Source organism: Phyllostomus hastatus, unplaced genomic scaffold (assembly GCF_019186645.2).
Source record: "Phyllostomus hastatus isolate PE091 unplaced genomic scaffold, TTU_PhHast_1.1 phas_scaffold_11, whole genome shotgun sequence".
Classification (NCBI taxonomy): domain Eukaryota; kingdom Metazoa; phylum Chordata; class Mammalia; order Chiroptera; family Phyllostomidae; genus Phyllostomus; species Phyllostomus hastatus.
The window spans coordinates 3827221-3846862 of record NW_025334005.1 but is presented as its reverse complement, the minus strand read 5'-3'; the positions used below and the strand labels follow the sequence as shown (position 1 = coordinate 3846862).

The window sequence follows — 19642 nt, the reverse complement described above, 5'->3', positions numbered from 1 at the left end:
CCGACCCTCTCTGTGGCCAGGACACAAGGCAGTGTCTGATTACAGCAGAGGAGCAGACAGGATGCAGAGGGGCAGAGGGGCACAAGGGTCCTTTCTGCCGCCTCCCCTAGACAAAGCTCTGTGAGCTCCACAGAAATCCAACTCCAAGATACAACAATCTCACAGCCTGGCCCAGGCCTGGAGCAGCAGCCAGAGAAGAGAATAAAAAATGTTCGAGAGGTAAACGGTATGCCACTCTCTCAGGAGGGAGGGCGGTGTTTCTGGGAGGAAGTCCCTCCCAGGCCCTGCTTTAAGTCCAGCACCCCCAACAAACACACTGGCCCTGTGCACTGAATTAGGGACCTTTCACTGGACGACAGGACCCCAGAGAACTCAACGGGTCTGGGGAAAGATGGGGCTGTGGTTCCTCCCCACAGAAAGAAAAGGGGAAAGGCCAGGCTGTGTGGAGTTCCTTGGGGACCTCCCCACAGTAGGTTAGATGGGAACTCATCAGGCAGAACCTGAGTTCTAGGTCTCAGGGACTGGGGGGGGGGCTCCCCCTTCCCCAGGGATGACAAACCCAGAGGAAGCCCCTCTGGGAATTTCCTCAGTGGGATCAGGGTGGGTGTGGAAAGGATCATAAGCCATAGCAAGGGAGTGTGACCTGTGACTTGGTCCATGCTGGTAGAGGGCCTGGATTTTGCATCTTGCTTAAATTATGGTAAAACACACATAACGTGAATTTTACCATCTTAACCCTAAGTGTGTAATTCAGTAGTGTTAAATACATTCACGCTGTTGTGCAATCAGTCTTGAGAACTTTTTGGTCTTGCAAACCGCCTGCTCTATCTATACCCATTAAACAACAGAATGGGTGGGGTTTTTTGGAATGTTTATGCTATCTCAATGAAGGTGATAAAAAAGGATTTTCATCTGTGTCTCCAGGTGACACAGTATCTATTTTGAGACCCAGTTCAAATACCGCTCCTTGCAGGAAGCGTTAGTCCACCCTCCGCCCTTCAGTTCCCCAGTGCTCAGACTGACCGCCCCCCATTCTACAGAGCACCGATCAATCGATCCTCCACTGTCAGCTTGACCTTGAGTCCAGGACAGTATCCCCCAGGGGGCTTGGAGCTGGTGCCCTCCTGACTTAGGCTGGGAGATGAGGGTCTGGCCCCTGGTCCAAGCTTTTGGTAATGGCTGTGCGACCTCGGGCAAAGCCTTCTCCCCTCTGGCACTTGGGATCCTTACCTGGCTGTAGAAGGCTGCAGGGTGGGCTTGCCCTCCCCCAGTTTTTTCTGCAGGGATGTGGCAGAGACTTCGCCTCCTGAGCCTAGGAGTTGGGCAGGGAGGAGATTATGGGTTTCCACGGACAGACGAGGATGCCAAGGGCCAGATGAAGGAGGCCCGGTGAAGGCCTCTGAGCAAGGGGCCACTGGCCAGCTCTCCAGTGGTGTGGTCCTGGAGCCCGGCCTTGCTAAACTGGGTCCTTGGCTTTCAGTTGCTCTAGCAGATGGGCCCCTTTGGGCACCCAGTTTCCACAACAACAGGGAAGATGGCTGGGTGGTTGCACTGGCACACTGGGTGCTCCCTGAGGCCCTGGGCAGGGTGGGGAGGACTCCGACAAGGGCCCCAGCCTCCAGCCCCCTCCTTAACTTCATTGTCTGGTCTCACTGCCCACTCCTCTTCCTCACATGGACCAGTTAGTTGTCCATCCAGGCAAAACTTCTGGGTGGCGGCTTCACAGCATAGTGTAGGGGCGTGCAGTTCGAGGGTACAAAGGATATGGGGGTCCAGGGTCCTAGGAAGGGGCCAAGGAAACTTCTGGCAGGAATGTCCAGCTCCTGGAATGCTATCTGTGCCTTGGATACTCTGCACAGGCTTTTCAACAAGAGACCCCTCATCTTAGGGCCCAGAGGGGCTGGGGGGTCTGCCCAGGCCGTCCAGCTTGCCTGCAGGGGGCAGTGGCAGTGCCAGGGCGCACCTCCAGCTCTGATGCTTTGGCACCCAAGGCTGGCCCTTTAAACCCCAACCCATGATGTCACCTTAGACAGCAAGGAATGGGAGGGGGACTGCAGGCCTGAGGATGGACTGCATTTCCCAGCAGCCTCCTGCTTGCCACACCCCTCCCAGCAGGCACTGGCTCGCCAAACACTATTAACCAGCCCAGTGCCGGTTTCCAAGGAGATTGTAAAGTGTCTGGCCGTTCTGGGGTGAGGGTGGGGTTCGCATGGGATGGAACGGCTGGGGCACAGATGCAGCAGGCCAAATCTTGGGGCCTGGCATAGTATCAGGCCTCTGTCACTGTCCTGTCATCACGCCTCGCTTCCTGGTGCAACCTCCCGAGTCCTCCTCTCTCCTTATGCGGCCTCCCTTCCAAGAACCTAGGGGCCCAGCACCATTCGAACCTCATCCCGCTCTGCTTCGTCCTCGTCCCGGGGTGCTCACCGGGGCTACCCCTTTGGTCTGGCACCCGCCCCCCCCTTTAAGCAGTGCGGAGACTACATCTCCCAGCGGCCCCGGGAGCTTCCTGACGCAGCCCCCCCCACCCCGCCCCCTGCCCGCGGGGAGGTGCGGGCCTGGAGGGGGAGGTGACTTGATGTCATCCTAAGCAGCTGGGCGGCGGGTGCCGGTGCGCACAGACCGGGGCTCCCGCGGCGACGCGCTGCGCCGGGTCGGGTCCCGCGACTTGCAGAGAGGTCCGCGCGCTGCCCGAGCCAGCCCCCCGCCCACCGAGCGCCCGCGCCCCGACCCGGCGCTGAGCTGGGGGGCATGCTCTGACCCCCCCAGAGTCCGAGAGGGAACCCAGGAGCGCCGCCGCCCAGCACCCAGAGCGGAACCGCTGTGCAGAAGCTCTGAACGGCCGCCCCCTCTCCACCAGCAGCCCCTGGGGTCTGGGGCCCAACGTCTGGGCTTCTGAGAAGTGAGTGTCCCCCCACAGGGAGACAGATGAGATTTGGGGGTTGAGGAAGGAGAGGCTGAGGTGGGGGAGGGTGCTGGGTCCTAGGAGGGAGATGACATGGGGAGGGGATCCCCATTCTTGGGGAAGTCTGCGGTTGCCGGGATCCGCGGGGCAGCAGCGGGGTCCCACTCTGTTAGGGGCCCCCCTGATGAGGAACGGGGTTCCCCATCTCGGTAGGGGCTGCCTTGGGAGATAGGCTCTGTTCTGAGAGGGGTCGTTTGGAGCTGGGCCATTCAGTCCGCGCGAAGGGAGGGTTCCGCGGAAGGGGCTGCACCTCTCTTTGGGGTCTGGGCAAAGCAGGAGGGAAAAGAGCGCTCTCCCACACGCTGGCTTTCCTGGAAAAACTGACAGGCTCTCTCTCTCTCTCTCTCTCTCTCTTCCTTTCTGACCTCTCTGCCCCGACTTCGCTTTCAAAGAGTCAGGGTGGGAACCCTGACTGGACTCGTCGTGACCCCCAGAAAGGACTCGAGGCCTGAGCCATCCTCCTCTCTACCCTGCCTGCCCCCCAGGACTGGGCAGTTGCCGAAGGCCCTGGGGGGGGGCGCCCAGGACTGTGGTTGTGCCCCCCCCTCCAGGATGGGCCCAAGTTAGTCAGCCAACCCGTGCTCAGCATCCTCCAGGGCCATCGGGAGCGGGAACCCCAGGGTCTCTGAAGGCTTGACCACTGCCTGGCTGTCATGGAGACGAAGCTGCCCCCTGCGAGTACCCCTACCAGCCCCTCCTCCCCGGGGCTCTCGCCGGTGCCCCCACCGGACAAGGTGGATGGCTTCTCCCGCCGCTCCCTCCGCAGGGCCCGGCCCCGGCGCTCCCATAGCTCTTCTCAGTTCCGCTATCAGAGCAACCAGCAGGAGCTCACCCCACTGCCCCTACTCAAAGGTGAGCCCGGCTGCCACTGCCAGGGCACCGCGGGCCCAGCTGCAGGGGGCAGGGAGAAGCAGCTGGCAGCCGCCGTCAGAGGGAGTTTGGGTAGCCCCTTCCAGGCAAGGGACTCCGCCGTCCGAGCTGACCCCCACCCCCAGCCCTCTCTGCTGACGCATGGTCCGACTGGCCTGTCATTCTTGGAGGTGGGGCCTCTGGAGGTGGCGCCACCCTGGGGGGCAGACCGGGGCCAAGGGTGGGGCCCACAGCCTGGGTTCCAGGAGGCCACTAGCACCCCACATGCTGGTAGGGCCCTGGAACAGGTGTTTCCCGTGGCTCCCTGGGAGCACCATGTCCTCTCCCTGCCTCTGGGACACAGGGCCAGACTGGCTGTGCCAGGGGCACCCTAGAGAGCCTCAGCTCTGACCCCCCACCCCACCTCTGGCTCTTGGAACAGACCACCACCTATGAGAGGGAGGCGGTCGCTGTTTGGGGGCACCTGTGGAAAGCCCAGGTGTTCAGGGTCCGTCACCTTGCTTTCATATGGGACCATCACGCCTCTGAGCCTGAGTTAGGAGGGAGAGACAGCTGCTTTAACCTGCCAGGAACGGAGGATGGGACGGGAGTCACTTGCTCCCGGAAGGAATGGGGTCTGGGCAGGGGAGGCTGCCCTAAGAATCGCGGGGTGCGCCCAGGCTCAGCCCCTCCCTGCTTCCCAGACGTGCCGGCCTCCGAGCTGCACGAGCTGCTGAGCCGGAAGCTGGCCCAGTGCGGGGTGATGTTCGACTTCCTGGACTGCGTGGCCGACCTGAAGGGGAAGGAGGTGAAGCGGGCAGCGCTCAACGAGCTGGTGGAGTGCGTGGGCAGCACCCGGGGGGTCCTCATCGAGCCTGTCTACCCAGACATCATCCGCATGGTGAGACCCCCGTCGCCCAGCCTCTGGCCAGGAACGCGACTGACCTGCCCGTGGGCTCCCGTGTGGAGAATAAACCCGATACCCGTCTGCTTGGCCCCGAGTCCCACATCTTCCCTCGGCACTGTCCTCCAGGGCGCCGGGCCGGGGCCAGCGTGGGTCCCTCAGCGCCCCCGGGGCCTGTCCCGCCCTGCGCTTTTGCTTATACTCTCCCCGGGCTCCGTGTGCACCCCCCCCCCCCCGGCCCCGCACCCCTGCTCCAAGTCCCTCATCGCCGTGTCTGGCTCAGGGGCTGCTGCTTCCGTGAAGCTTCTCTCAGTGCCCGAGCTAGAAACCTCCCCTTTGATGGCTAGAATCCCTGCAGACCTTACTACTTTCCGTCGCGTCCTCCCCACTGGACTGTACCCCACAGAGGGCAAGGATGTGGCTGGCTTGTCCATCGCTGGGTCCCCAGCCCCTGGCCCAGGGCTTCCGTGAAGTTTGTCCTCAGGCAGTGATTGCCAGGGAGTGACTTGCTCGCTGGGGCCGGTGATGAGCCCCATGAGAATTTTGGACGAGGGACCCCCTGGCTTCTGCCTTGGAGGGCTCTTCCTTAAAGAACCCGCCTCTGTCCCGCAGATCTCAGTGAACATCTTCCGGACTCTGCCACCCAGTGAGAACCCTGAATTTGACCCTGAAGAGGACGAGCCCAACCTTGAGCCGTCGTGGCCACATCTGCAGGTACGAGGGCTGGGGAAGGCAGGGATCGGGGTTTCCAAAAAGATCGAGGACAGAGGACAAGAGCCACAGGGCCGGGCGAGTGGGGGAGTCTGTTCCGGAACTCACCTTTTTGCCTGTCCCCGCCCCCAGCTGGTGTATGAGTTTTTCCTGCGTTTCTTGGAGAGCCCGGACTTCCAGCCCTCCGTGGCCAAGAGATACGTGGATCAAAAGTTTGTCCTGATGGTGAAGTGGGGAGCCCAGGCTGGGCGGTGCCATGGGTCAGGGGCAGGCGCCCTGAGGGGCATGGGGATAGCACGGGAGCCACCTGGGCGTGGTCTCTCTCCTGACCCTTGACCCTGGGGCCCACAGCTCCTGGAGCTATTTGATAGCGAGGACCCCCGGGAGCGGGAGTACCTCAAGACGATCCTGCACCGGGTCTACGGCAAGTTCCTGGGGCTCCGGGCCTACATCCGCAAACAGTGCAGCCACATCTTCCTGCGGTAGGTGCCCGCCGCCTGCCCCGCTGAGGCCTGGAGAGGAAGGGGCGGAGCTGTGGGGGAGACTGAGGCACGGGCTGCCAGGCTGGGACTCTGGTTTACCGAGTTCCTTCTTGCAACGTATTACTTGATAGTGATTATTCAAAGCCGGTGAGGCCAGCAGAGGAAGGATGCTTATTTCCATTTTACAGATAAAGAAGTAGAGGTTTACTAAGTCCGTCCAGGGGGGGCTAGGACCTAAACCTTTTGCCCCTATTGTGCTCAGCCGGAAGGACCTACAGGAAGATCCTTTCTGCAAATGTGTGTTGAGCACCAGTGCCAGCACGGCCTTGCAGTTGGGACTGGCTCTGGGCCGTATCTGAGTTGGGTTCAAGTATCTGGGTGCTCTTGGGCAAATTGTTTAAGCTCTCGCCTAGTTTCCTCATCTCTAAAATGGGCCAAGAGCGAGAGCTACCTCAGGGACATTCATCAAGATGACACGAGGCGACTCCTCGGACGCGCCGAGTGTGGCACCCAGACCGAGCCCAGGACTCCGAAATGGTTGCTCTGGTCGTTACTAGCAGCAGAGGGCTGAGCCCTGCCCCCGGTCCTTCAGGAGCTCGGAGCCCCCGAGAGCCCCAGCTCACGAACTTTGGGGCGAGTTTCACTGAACCGCTGAGCCTCGAGTCCTCCCTCTGTGTGGTGGGTCTAGTAAGCCCCGCCTCGCAGGATGCCTTAGAGAAGGACATGGCGCAGAGCAGACGCTCTAAGCGTCGGCCGTCCTTTCGGTTGATGGGCGTGAAGGGGGAGAGGCCAGGCGAGGTGTGTGCTGACTGGGTGGGGACCAGGTGGAAGGGGGCTAGGGTCCGGGGCGAGGGGTGAGTTGGAAGGCTTCCTAGGAGAGAGGTGTGAGCTGGGGCCCAGAGTGGTCGCCCAGAGTGGCCCCCAGATTTGGGGGTGGGGGTGGCTCTCAGTGGGGCCTGCTTTAGGGTATCGGGCAGGGAGCACGGCCTCTGGGCTGGGAGTGAGTCGGCTCCTCAGGCAGGGTTGGGGGGCCACGCAGGATGGCTGGGAGGGTCCGGGCCCGCCCCAGTCTCTCTCCGAGCCCTCTGCACCCTCCTCTTCCTCTCGCAGGTTCATCTACGAATTCGAGCATTTCAACGGTGTGGCGGAGCTGCTGGAGATCTTAGGAAGGTGACTGTCCCCGGGCCTCGGCCAGAGCATCGGCGTCCTGGGCGGGAGGGTTGGGGCCCGGTGGTCTGAGCCCTCCTCCTCTCTCCTGCCCCGTCTTCAGCATCATCAACGGCTTTGCACTGCCCCTGAAGACCGAGCACAAGCAGTTTCTGGTCCGGGTCCTGATTCCCCTGCACTCCGTGAAGTCGCTCTCCGTCTTTCACGCGCAGGTGAGGCCCAGGCCTGGCGCTGCCCGGCAGCCGCCTGGGTCAACCTGACACCCTGGCTTCAGCCACACGACGTCACCAGTTCGGGGGATCCCCTCTCACCTTCTTCGTCTTCGCTAATTCTGTTCTGTTGACCTCAGAGCATTGCCATGACCCCCAAAGGCTGCCAGGCACCAGCTCTGTGAAGCCTGCCCAGCCCCTCCCTCCCTGCCCTGTGCCCCGGGGTGGGACCGAATTCCCCGGCTTCTATGTTCCCGTAGACTGAGACACAGATTTCCATCACGGAACCTTCCGTAACATTTCTAAGGACTGGTTTGCCCAAACGTTAGCCCTGTAGGATCCCCACTATGTCCCCCCCACACACCGAGCGGGGCGCCTGGGGCGTCCCAGGCTGTCGGGAAGTGCTTGGCGAATGAGCGTGGTCACGGGAAGCAAGTGAACGTCTGGCGCCCTGTCCCTGACCCCCGTCTTCTCCCCCCTCTGCCCCCACCGCCCCCCCAGCTGGCATACTGTGTGGTGCAGTTCCTGGAGAAGGATGCCACCTTGACAGAGCATGTGAGTACCTCAGCGGGGAGGGGTGGGGAGGCGAGCGTCTGCCCCTGCAGGTCTGACCCCTCTCTGCCTCCGCCCCCACAGGTGATCCGGGGGCTGCTCAAGTACTGGCCCAAAACCTGCACCCAGAAGGAGGTATGCGGAGGACGGGGCTGGCCCAGCACCGGGGTGGGGGGTGCTGGGAGGGCTGAGCTCCCAGAGGGCGGTCGGGCGTGCAGCAAGGAGATGGAGCTGCTGACCCGTGTCCCCGCCCCCCCCACCCCCGCCTGCAGGTGATGTTCCTGGGGGAGATGGAGGAGATTCTTGACGTCATCGAGCCCTCCCAGTTCGTGAAGATCCAGGAGCCCCTCTTCAAGCAGGTGGCTCGCTGTGTGTCCAGCCCCCATTTCCAGGTATGGGGTGGGGACCGGTGAGGGTGGGAGCCGGGGCACGGACGAGGAAGGTTGGCCAGTTGACCTAACACAGCTCCCTCTGTCCTCGGGGTGCTCCTTGAGCCTGGTGATGGGCAGACACTGGACTTAGAGTGAGGAGGCCCTGGGTGGAGCCTCCCCCTGGCCGAGGGGCCTCGGGCCACTCGCTGCGCCACTCTGGGCGTGATGAGGCTTCCCCGCCTGTAACGTGGGCCAGTGGCAACCCCCCCAGAGGGCGGTGATGAGGCCTCAGAGAGTGCAGTGAAGATGTAGGTGGTGAACTGCAGTGTCATGACACGCTCCGTGTGGGCTGTCACCGCTTCTCTGCTCTCGTCGGTGGCCTTCAGTCTCATTAGTCCCACTTCAGGGCCCAGCCAGGTCCCCACGTCACGAGGCTGGCTGGAACTAGTGTTCCTCCACACGTGGGTGCAGACGCGCTCCCATTCTCGTGAGCCACACCCTCTGGTGGAAGTCCGTTCTCCCTCACAGTGACTCTGCTACTTCAGTTTAATGCACCTTATTCGATTCTTACAATAGCCCAGGGGCCAGGGGTGGGGTGTAGATATCATTAGCCCCATTTTGCAGATGAGAAAACCGAGGCCGAGTGGTCGACAGCTTTGCCCAAGGTCACGTGGCCAATGTGTAGTGGAGCTAGGATTCGACCCTGAGCACTGGACGTCAAATCCAGTGTTCCCGCTTCCCTGTCACGTCGCTCCCTCCAGTGGGGCAGACGAGCCCGAGGAGGGGTTGTGTGGAGGGCAGGGCGCCCTGGGCTCGGGGTGGAGGTGGAGCCGGAGCCCTTGCACATGCAGGGGAGCCCCTGCCGAGCGCCCACTCTGCCATCTCGCTGCCCCAGGTTGCAGAGCGGGCTCTGTACTTCTGGAACAACGAGTATATCCTGAGCCTCATTGAGGACAACTGCCACACTGTGCTGCCTGCTGTGTTCGGGACCCTCTACCAAGTCTCCAAGGAGCACTGGAATCAGTGAGTGCCCAGGCCTTGCCCTGGCCCAGGGAAGCTGAGTCCAGGGCTCGCCAGTCCAGACCCGGGGTCACTCCTAGCTAGAGGGAACGAGGGAAGGTGCAGGAGGGGCAGGCAGAGGGCAGTGCTGGTGTGTGCGGCTGCTGCACTGCGTTCGGGGCACCACGGGGATGGGCAGAGCCCTGGAGAGGGAGGTGGGGCCAAACCGAAGTTGCTGTCACCGCCTCACCCCTCTCCCTTGACCTGCCAAGAACCATCGTATCTCTGATCTACAATGTGCTCAAGACCTTCATGGAGATGAACGGGAAGCTGTTTGACGAGCTCACGGCCTCCTACAAGCTGGAGAAGCAGCAGTGAGTGCTGGGGGCCTGGCCGTGGAGGGAGGGCAGACGGGGAGGAAGGAACGGCCTTCTCACGGTTGGAGGGAGCCCGGGAGCATGACCCCCGCACTGATCTGATCAGATCCTTCAAGTCCCTCCCTACGTCCCCGGCAAGTGTGGCCCACTCGCGCCCTCCTCCCCACTGCGTTGGCCAGGCACCCTCCCAGGTGCCTCTTCCAGGTGCGGAGCTTTGGCCCCCTGGGGTCTCCTGCCGCTCAGGGCCAGGCTCGCCCGTCCGCTCCATGACCAGCCAGCCTGTCCTCAGTGGTGTCTTCGGGGGGTGGAAGGTCCCCGCAGAGTCCCCTTTGCAGAGGAGGCGGTGGCAAGGGAGGCTGGGCCGCAGTCAGAGCCGCAGGGCCGGGAGCTGCCTCACCCTCTCTTCCCAGGGAGCAGCAGAAGGCCCGGGAGCGGCAGGAGCTGTGGCAAGGCCTGGAGGAGCTACGGCTGCGCCGGTTACAGGGGACCCAGGGGGCCAAAGAGGCTCCCCTCCAGCGCCTTACACCCCAGGTGGCCGCCGGTGGGGGTCAGAGCTAGAGATCCTGAGGAAGGGGAGGCACTCAACCCGGAGCTCTCAGTCCCTCCGTCCCCTCTCCTGCCCGGGGGCCCAGACAGACACACACCTCCCCCTGGCCCCGCCAGACTGGGCTCGGAGGGCTCCCTGCCTGGCCCGGAGCGGGCAGCTTCCACTGTGGGGGAGGCGGAGAGGAGCTGGTGGTCCTGGCGGCAGGACTCTCAGGCCCTTGCGGCAGGACTTGACCAGGGCACGCTTGACCGGAAGCGGCCGTCAGGGACCTCCCTGCCCCGAGGAGCTGGGCCCTAGACTGCAGGCAGGTCCCCAGCCCCTGCTCCCGCCGAGGGCGGCGGGACTCAGCTCCTCCTACCTGCCGCCTCATGCCAGCACGAGGCCCCTCCGCACCCCACCACGGGCTCCACGGTCTATTTATTCTCCCCTGCTCGCCCCCAACACGGACGCCGTCCGGGGCCTGGGGCGCCCTCCTCCCCTCCCCTCCCCTCCCTCGCCCTGAACTTTCTTGTCCCCTTTTTATTTATTGGGCAGGGGGAGGGGTGAGGGCACAGGCAGAAGAGATTCCCCATGTCCTGAGGCAAGGTGGGGGTCACTGTTACTGTGGTCTGTCCCCTTCCCCTGGCTGGGGGTAGACTTAATAAAGACAGAAACTCAAGGACTGCTTGTTTATTAAGGGGTGGGGGCCAGGAGGAAAGTGAAATGACCAAAGGCTGCTTGGGAGGCCAGGCAGAGGCAGGGAAGAGGCAGAAGCGTCCTTTTTTTTTTAAAGACTTTATTTATTTTTAGAGAGGGAAGGGAGGGAGAAAGAGAAACGTCAGTGTGCGGTTGCTGGGGGCCGTGGCCTGCAACCCAGGCATGTGCCTTGACTGGGAATCGAACCTGTGATGCTTCGGTTCGCAGCCCATGCTCAATCCACTGAGCTACGCCAGCCAGGGTGAAGTGCCCCTCTTTTCAGGAGGTGACAGCCACAGAACCTTACAAGGGTGGAAGCTGCTGTCCCCAACAAGGCTGAGGACAGATGGGAAGTCCTCCACCGACTCGGTCCCTCTGACCAAGCGGGGAGGGGAGGGGCAGGGGTGGGCTAGAAGCGTGAGAGGCGACACATGTCACACTGGCAGGCCCTGGCCGTGAAGATCTCCAGCTCCTCCCTCCGGGCCCCCCCACACTGCAGCTGCACCTTCACCTGCGGGGGAGAGGGATCCACGTTCCAGTCCCCTTCCTCAGGCCGCTTTGGACTCCCGTCCCCTCTGCCGCCCCCGCCCTCAGGGAGCCACCGTGGGGCCGGGCACCCTCACCTTCCTCAGGCTGCTGATGGTGCAGCACCGAGAGACGGAGGTGACGTTGTGTCGATAGCCGCTGGCCACCAGCACGGAGTACCGGGAAGGGAAGGCGCTGGACTCGCAGTGGCCCACACAAGCCTGTGCCACGTGGGAGCCCTGGCAGGTGCCTTGGCGGTCACTTCGCACTGTCACATTGAAGGCTAGACGGAGACAGAAGAGTGGTAGACAGCGCCTCTGCGAAGACTCGCCCGGCCCCTGCGGCCCGCGCCCTCAGTGCGGGGCGTCACGGGGGCTGCCCGCCCCTCCACCCGGCCCATCAGCTCTTTGCTCCCACCCAGCTCTCCGCGCCCAGGGTTACTCACGGTGCAAGTGGCAGCCCGGGACGGCCGCCCGCTGACCCCAGCCTTCAGCGATCACCAGGAACAGCAGGCAGGAGAGCAGGGTTCGGGGGGACGCCATGGGCACCTGAAACACAGCGGGCAGACGGGTGTCTGCAGGTGGGTGTGCAGGGGTGCCGGGGAGCTCTTTAAAGGCCGCCTGCTTCCAGGTGAACGGGCGGGGCTAGGCTGGCCTGCCGGGCTGGGGTGAGGCGAGCCTGTGAGCGGGGCTGTCTTTTCCCCGCACCCGCCTTTGGGCGGGGGGTGTCTGCCTGTGTCTCTCTAGGTGGATGTGTGAGCCACTGTCTCTGGATGTGACTTGTGTGTCAGCCCCCTGGGGTGATGTCCCCTTGCATTTCTGCCACCACACGGGGCGCAAACATCCGCCTCCCTCCACCTGCCCCATCTGGGCCTGCAGGACCCCAGGCCTTCGCAGGGCTGCTTCTGCCCCGCGGGCTTACCACTTCCAAGGCCGGGGAACCGAATGGGTTGCTGGGCAGCTCCTGTGCCTGCTGCTCGTCTCTGGCTGGTGCTGGTTCTCCAGATTTTTATTTGCCGGCATTGGGAAGCCACGCCCTCTCGGAGATCGGCTTTCAGGCTGCCGCCTGGCCAGAGGCCTTGAGGAGCAATCCCACCTGGGAGACCCTGCCCCTGGCTGAGGTGTGGTCCTAGGAGGAGGGTGGCTCCTGCTGTGTTCTGCTTCCCCTCGGTCCAAAAGCTGCCCGAGGCCCAGGGCGGGGGAAGTGAGGCGTGGAGACGAGCCTGGGAGCTGCTGGGGGGGGGTGGTGGCTTATACGCAGGTGGAGGAAGAGAGCCCAGGACTGGGCCGAGTTGGGGCCACCTGGGTTCTGCTGCTGGGCGGCCTTGGGCAGGACAGTCTCATATTGGGGGCCTCGGCCCCCAACCGTGAAACTACTCAACTCAGCCCCGCCTGCCTCCTCACCCCACAGCAGAGGAGGGGGTGTGGGGGAGGTGCGTACGCACGAGCGGGACGGCACCAGAAGCCGTCGCCCGAGATGTGCTTGGTGGCAGAGCTGGAGGGACGGGGGGCTTCTAAGTCCACGTCAGGGCTTCACGTGCACTGTCAAATGGAAGGCTTCTCATCTGGGGGTCAGCTACAAAGTGGGTGCCCCCCACCCCCACCGCAGTCCCTGGAACAACTGGGGCCCGACTCCTGGAAGGGCCTGAAGCTGTTGATCCCAGCAAATCCCACGGTTTAGTCCGGCTCCGGCTCCGGTTACAGGTGGAATGTTACTAAAGGTCACACAGCCAGTTACTGTCAGGGCCGGGTGGGGACCCAGTTCTCCTGCTGGCCGTGCGTGGTGCTAAATGAGACTCGGGACAAGAATGGGGCAAGCTGGACGAAGATCCCCTGGTGAACGGTAGCTGCAGGGCTGAGGCCGGGTGGAAACCAGAGGGAAGGGGTGGTGATCCAGCCCCACACCCAGGGCTGCCGGCTCACCCAGCTGCTCGGAAGGGCAGAGCCAGCCGCACAGGCTGCTGGCGCCGGAAGCCACTGGAGAGCCCAACAGACCCTACTCCTCCGTTTTCCAAATGAGAAAATAAGAACCAGAGAGAGAGCGACTTAGCCGCGGCTTCACTGTAAGCTACTGCGAGTCAGGATGCTCTCGGGCCTCCTGGCTCTGGAGCTGCGCCTTCGGCTCTCCGTGAAGCGGGTCGTGCCAGGGACAGGAGGGCGAAGGCGGTCAACACGACTTGTCCCTCGTCCCCCAGTCCTGGTCGACGGCAGCTCCGCCCCCAGCCCTCCTCTCCCCAGGGCCCAGGCCCTTTCGCAGCAGCCCCCTCTTCTCTTCTCCCCACCCGCGGGGAAGGCAGCAAAACAAGGGGTCGCCCAGGGACCCAAGCAGTCCACCCCGACATCACGGGAACCTCCCGGCACATCACAGATGAGCTGTCAGGAGACCAGAGCTGACGAGGGTGCATTACTCCACGAGGTGGTCCATTCTAATATCGAACATCTCTACCAGTTAAAAAAGTGATTCCTTTGTCCTCAGCTACAATGAGTTCCCCTAAATTCCCAACAATTACTTTCATCCTCTGTGGCCACACGACACAAACCCAACCTGTCTATCCCGGATCAGCCCTGTGTTACAAGATGACAGAGCTCGGGGCCGTGGTCTTCTCCAGGGGCCCCGCCCTGGGCTGACTTCGGTGATGGGTAAACTCACCTGCATCACTGCCAAAAGCCAGAGGGACAGGCAGCTGGGAAGCATTCACCCACTGAGAGGCCGCACCCCAAGCTGGGTGCACTGGGGAGGATGACTTGTGAGGGTCGGCAGGACCCAGATCAGCGAGTCTTGCAGGACCCCGCTCCCTGACCCCAGCAGGGGACTTGCAAGTCCGCTGTGCGGTCCAGACCCACCCCCCGCCCCCCCCCCAGCACCCTGCCAACCACAGGTACGCCCAGGGCGGGGTCCAGGCACTGCTTCCCTGTATCTTGCGGGAAGAGTTTGCTCTCTCTCACACTCTACTTTACTGAACTCAGTCAATAACTGTTCATAAATAATTTATTGTCTTAGGATCCTAAGTGCTAGAGATAAAAGACCAAATTGAACCTCAGAACAGTATAATTCTCAAACTAGAACATTTTAGAAAGTTCCATTCTTTTTCTAGTATTTTAAATTGAAAAAACAAACTTTCACTGGAGAGGGGGAAAGGACAGGGCAAACCAACGGGAGGACCGGGGAGCCGGGGCAGGCAGAGGGCAGCCACCGGGAGCGCGCACTCCTGCCGCCGCCGCCGCCGCCGCTGCGTCCGTGGAAGGCTCACTGGCTGCTCCTCCGGAAGAAGTACCGGAACGGGAAGAGGGAGCTGCGGGAAAGCAAGGGGGACAGGCTGAGGCTCTAGAGGGCCCATTCCCTCCCCCCAGGCCGCACTAGGGCTCCATTAGCTGGGGCGTTTTTGCTTGGGGGAACCACTGAGCGGAAACTCGAGTCTGGAGCGGCATCTGAAAATGTACCCAAATTAGATTACACTCAGGCGGGGAAACACAGAATTGCATCGGGATGGCTGGGCTCTAGATAGATGAAGGGATCTGCTAACTGTCCTCTGCAAAAATAACTCTGGAGACACAGCCTAGATTCAGAAGGGAGCGTAAAAGCATTCTGGTCACCAAATCACCTAAAGGAGCCAAACACAGCGCGAACAGTCTCTGTCCAGGCAGTATTTGTGGAACCAGGCCCAAGGCTGGCCACGTTGGGTGGGCTGGGCTGTGTGAAAATGGACAACATGCAGTTTTTATTAAATTCACAGTCAGGGCCGTGGCTGGTGTGGCTCAGTGGACTGGGTGCCGGCCTGTGGACCAAAAGGTTGATGGTTCGATTCCCAGTCAGGGCACACCCCTGGGTTTTGGGCGAGGTCCCCAGTTGGGGTATGTGCAAGAAGCAACTGATAGATATATCTCTTGCACATGGATGTTTCTTTCTTCCTCCCTCCCTCCCTCCCTCTCTAAAAATAAATATTTTAAAATTTAAAAAAAATCAATTCCCAGTTAAGAGTCCTCGTGCTCAGTCCCATCTGCATCATCTCTCCCGAACACAGCAGAGACCGTGCAGGGAATCTGCTTCCTTTCTCCTCTCGCTTTCCGAGGTTCTCGGTGAGGCCAGCTCAGGGGGTCTTCCATTCTGGGTGGGTGGCCATCTGATGGCAGCAGAGAGGTGTGTCTTACCTTAGAAACCCCAGGAAGCCACTGGTTCCCAGGTCCTCGGGCCCGTCAGGTGGAGACGGACTGCTCTGCTGCCCTGGCAGGATGACGTCCCCTGCCTGGCTGTCCTCCCACCGGGGATCTGCGAGGAAAACACGCGGGCAGGAGAGGTCTCGGTCCCTAGGCTGCTTTCACGGGAGCGGAAGGCAGGACACTCACAGCGTGAGCCAAGGGCGGCCTCACACCAGGACTTCTTGAAGCCACGTGGCCTGCTTGTTCTGACTTTCCCAACTCCGTCTCCCTCAGTAAGACGCTACTCTGGCCTTGGGGTATTTTCAAAGTCAGACCCCTGAGATTTTTACACCATTCGACTCCCAGCCACCCACCACGGCGGTGTCTTCGCGTGGGTGACGACTGGTCCAAGAACTCCCCTGCTCACTGCACCCCCGCCTCTGCGGTAACTGCGGCCCACACAGGACCCCCACGCTGGGTAAACGGTGTGCGAGCTGGAAGGGCGGCGCCTAGACGTGCATCCCCACCCTCGCCCAGCACCTGCTGCACTGTCCACGCTAACACTGATGCCTGAAGGGGAGAGGAGGAGAGACAGCTCCCCCGACACCGTTCTCCACTGAGACGGAAAAGCGAAATGCATCCCCCCACGCGGAAACGCTCTGAAACACTGGGAGCATCGGTTTCACTGTCAAAAGCACAGGAAGGACACGCATCGCCTCCGTTCGCTCTGCTTGGGAGCTGGACAAGGGGTGGCTTCCATGGCCCCGGCCGAGGGCAGGCCCCAGGCTGGAGGGTGGCCCGCGGCACCTCCACGGGAACAGGGCACATCACCCGCCGAGCACACGGGCGCTCAAGAGCTCTGTGCTGCTCTGCTCCCCAGAAAACCCCGGGGCCCGGGACGACGATTAAAGGGCAGTGAATGAATTTCCCAGCACTTACCCTGTTCCTGGACGTCAGTGACACCAAGTGCTGAGGCCTCCTGACACTCCTGTGGGGTTCTTCTTTCCCGGGTCTGATGAGAAGAGGACCAAGGAGAGTTTTAAACTCTACTCCAGTACAGCCCGAGGGTCTGAATGCAATCTGCAGGTGGATGGACCGCTCGCAGCGCTGGGGCCTGGCTGCTGACTGCCCAGGCAGGTTCCAGATCCCTGTCTTAGCGACCGTCCTTTTCCCATGCCAGCCTCCGAACCCCTGTCCTTCTAAAATCACAGGATTGAAGAGCCAGAACAAACCGAGCTGGGTTTAGTTTATCATTCCGTATCACTGAGTGCCAACTATCGGTAAGGACAGACCACTGAGGTTTCGGGAGTCAGGAGAACCCCAACTTTCCCGTGGAGACATGTCTGGCCTGCGTGGTGAAGCTGCCACACGGACCGAGAGCTGTGGGACAGGGCTGGGAGGCGGCCCCGAGAGCCCACAGGGAGTGCTGCGGCTGGGGGGAGGAGCGGGGCCTGAACGGAGCGGGCGGCAGAGAGTCAAGGAAGACTTCGCAGGGGACGTGCTGTCTGGCCAGAGCTGCGATGTACGAGTGGGACTCTGTCCTGACGGGGCTCATGGGGGGTGAGGAGGTGGTGAGAGGAAGGGCATCCCAGGCAGGGACCGGGAGTGCAAAGGCACAGTGCACTTCCTAACAAGTATGATCAGCGCGGCTGGAGCTGGGGCAGGAGAAACACGAGCACAGCGTAAGCAACGAGCATGCTACAACGTAATCTCGAGATTTCTCCTTGTGCTATCCCTTTACAAGGCTTCCTTGGACATCCTACAACCCGGTCCCAAGCCCACATTTCCGGTAGACGCCCTGAGAGTCAGACACACGGTTCATACATTTTCTTCGGGAATCTCTGCCAACTGACCACTCCCCTCACCTGGGCAGGGCCTGAGGCCCCCGACTCCCCAGCGGTGCTGGGGAGTCCCTCGAGCAGTTTTGCTGGTGAGGAACTCTACACAAGGGGCTGCGGGCTGGCGCGGTAGGTCTGGGAGGAAGGAGCTTGGCGAACTCTGGGGAAGTTAAGATACAGTCTCCACCCTCACATAAGCTGGTATTTCCAACGTGAGCTTTTCCACAAACCAGCACATTTTGGACCACATCCACAGCCACTTAAGCCGTATTCCGATAAAAGTGGAAGGAGCCCTAGCCAAGTGGCTCAGCTGGCTAGAGTGCTGTCCTGTATACCAAAAGGCTGCGGGTTTGACTCCCAGTCAGGGCACATACCTGGGTTGTGCGTTCGGTCCCCAGCTGGGGCACGCACACGGGAGGAACCAACCAACCCATGTTTCTCACACCAGTGTTTCTCCTTCTCCCTCCCCACCCCTCCTCTCTAAAGTTAATAAACATGTCCTCGGATGAGGGTTTTTGGAAAAGTGAAAGGAAACTTTAGGAAGGAAGGAGACCGTCTCTTGCCCTCTTCCAGTCAGCGCAGACATGGAATTCCAGGGCCCAGCTCTGACTTCTAGCTTGAGGGAATGATTCTTACAAATCTAACGAAACTATGGTTTGGGGCTAAATCCTGCTGCACTGGCCTGCATGAAAGCATCTAATAAGGTTGGCAGTGGGAACCAGAAGGGCAAAAGAAAGGCCTAGGGCAGAGGTCAAGCCTATTTCTGAAACACGAAGAGTCCCCTCACAAGGTAACTTAGCTCTTCTGTCCTGAAATCTTGAGAGAGTTCTTCTTAGGAAAATGTTGAGAAGAAAAAAGCATTATAGCCTGAAATAAGACCAGTGGTGTCCCGTCTTGGAGATCCCCAGAGACTCCGCCCCGCCCCATTTATGAGCCCACCCAAGACACTTTTGCATATGAAAGGCTGGTCTTGGCTCCTGCTGCACAGCTTCCTAAATCCTCTGCAACAAGCAGGGTCTCAGTGAGCCCCGGCCCAGCACTAGCAGCAGCCAGCCTAGATTCACTGCTCAGCTCCTACTGGGAATCTCCAAGCCCAGAACAAGTAGCAGCCATCTCAGATTGCTCTATAGCTCAGGCAGGGTGCCCCCAGGCAAAACAACAGGTGGGGGCTGACCTCGGCCTGTACAACCCGGGAAACCCAGGGCCAGTGCACCCAGTGGACAGCTACAGACCACTCAAAGCACCACCACCCCGCCCCTGCACAGCTGATCCTCCACGGAGGGTGAAGGGTGGTGATAAATGGTCACAGCCAGTCCTTGCAGCTGACTGGCCTGGGTAAATCCCTCCCACTGACCTGCCAACAGCAACCAAGGCTTAACTACAAAAGGAGGGTGTACTCAGCCCACAGGAAGGAAGTAACCTCCGGTACTGAGCTTGGGTGGTAGGAGAGGCTGTGCACTGGACCCTACAGGACACCTACTGCATTAGGCCACACTACCAAGACACGGAGTCAAAGCAGCTCTACCTAATACACAGAAACAAACACAGGGAGGCTGCCAAAATGAGAAGACAAAAAAACGTGGCCCAAATGAAAGAACAGATCAAAACTCCAGAAAAAGAGCTAAATGAAATGGACATAGCAATTTATCAGATGCAGAGTTCGAAACACTGGTTATAAGGATGCTCAAGGAACTTAGTGAGGACCTCAGCAGCATAAAAAAGATGCCGTCAGAAACGAAGGATACACTAATTGAAATAAAGAACAATTTACAGAGAAACAACAGTAGAGTGGATGAAGCCAAGAATCAAATCAGTAATTTAGAACATAAGGAAGCAAAAAAAACCAATCAGAACAACAAGATGAAAAAACAATCCCCAAAAATGAGGAGAGTATATAAGCAGCCTCTGGGATAACTTCAAGAGGTCCAATATTCTCATCACAGGGGTGCCAGAAGGAGAAGAGAAAGAGCAAGAAGTTGGAAATCTATTGGAAAAAAAAAAATGAAAGAAAACTTCCCTAATTTGGTGAAGGAAATAGACATGCAAGTCCAGGAAGCACAGGGAGCCCCAAACAAGATGGATGCAAAGAGGCCCACTCCAAGACACATCATAATTAAAACGCCAAAGGTTAAAGATAAATCTTAACCTTAAAAGATTCTTAAAAACAGCAAGAGAAAAGAAGTGAGTTACCTACAAAGGAGTTCCCATAAGACTATCTCAAAAGAAACTGCAGGCTAGATGAGACTGGCAGGGCACATTCAAAGTGATGAAAAGCAGAGACCTACAGACAAGATTGCTCCACCCAGCAAAGCTATCATTTAGAATGGAAGGGCAG

General features: G+C 60.3%; 3 protein-coding genes across 3 annotated transcripts in view; 1 reads left to right on the top strand and 2 right to left on the bottom strand.

Annotated features, from left to right (window-relative positions):
- The first annotated feature begins 2552 nt into the window (after window positions 1-2552).
- Window positions 2553-10791, top strand: PPP2R5B (protein phosphatase 2 regulatory subunit B'beta). Its single transcript, XM_045855385.1, has 14 exons — window positions 2553-2902; window positions 3358-3817; window positions 4519-4715; window positions 5331-5432; window positions 5562-5654; window positions 5781-5911; window positions 7022-7081; window positions 7182-7290; window positions 7789-7842; window positions 7924-7974; window positions 8112-8231; window positions 9106-9233; window positions 9482-9583; window positions 9997-10791. The coding sequence occupies exons 2-14, from the start codon at window positions 3619-3621 to the stop codon at window positions 10142-10144; spliced, it is 1494 nt and encodes a 497-aa protein (XP_045711341.1). The 5' UTR covers window positions 2553-2902; window positions 3358-3618; the 3' UTR covers window positions 10145-10791.
- A 283-nt stretch (window positions 10792-11074) lies between these two features.
- On the bottom strand, window positions 11075-13988 carry GPHA2 (glycoprotein hormone subunit alpha 2). Its single transcript, XM_045854743.1, has 6 exons — window positions 13983-13988; window positions 12635-12827; window positions 12255-12325; window positions 11779-11881; window positions 11432-11616; window positions 11075-11319 (listed from the first exon to the last, which is right to left on the bottom strand). Exons 1-6 carry the CDS (start codon window positions 13986-13988, stop codon window positions 11218-11220), a joined length of 660 nt encoding a protein of 219 aa, XP_045710699.1. The 3' UTR covers window positions 11075-11217.
- A 482-nt stretch (window positions 13989-14470) lies between these two features.
- MAJIN (membrane anchored junction protein) overlaps window positions 14471-19642 on the bottom strand; it is a 30988-nt gene continuing 25816 nt past the window's right edge. The window contains exons 7-9 of the mRNA XM_045855492.1: window positions 16409-16481; window positions 15482-15599; window positions 14471-14625 (exon numbers count right to left, since the gene is read on the bottom strand). Of these exons, the coding sequence (XP_045711448.1) occupies window positions 14580-14625; window positions 15482-15599; window positions 16409-16481 (237 nt within the window). The 3' untranslated portion in view covers window positions 14471-14579. The remainder of the gene's footprint in view (window positions 14626-15481; window positions 15600-16408; window positions 16482-19642) is intronic.

Coding starts and splice junctions, on each gene's coding strand:
- PPP2R5B (XM_045855385.1), top strand. CDS start 3,619: ATGGAGACGAAGCTGCCCCCTGCGAGTACCCCTACCAGCCCCTCCTCC. Junction 5,433..5,561: donor CGTCGTGGCCACATCTGCAG/GTACGAGGGCTG, acceptor CCCCGCCCCCAG/CTGGTGTATGAGTTTTTCCT. Junction 7,291..7,788: donor TCTCCGTCTTTCACGCGCAG/GTGAGGCCCAGG, acceptor CCGCCCCCCCAG/CTGGCATACTGTGTGGTGCA.
- GPHA2 (XM_045854743.1), bottom strand. Junction 11,617..11,778: donor CCCGGGCTGCCACTTGCACC/GTGAGTAACCCT, acceptor GTCTCCGTCTAG/CCTTCAATGTGACAGTGCGA. Junction 11,320..11,431: donor CCATCAGCAGCCTGAGGAAG/GTGAGGGTGCCC, acceptor TCTCCCCCGCAG/GTGAAGGTGCAGCTGCAGTG.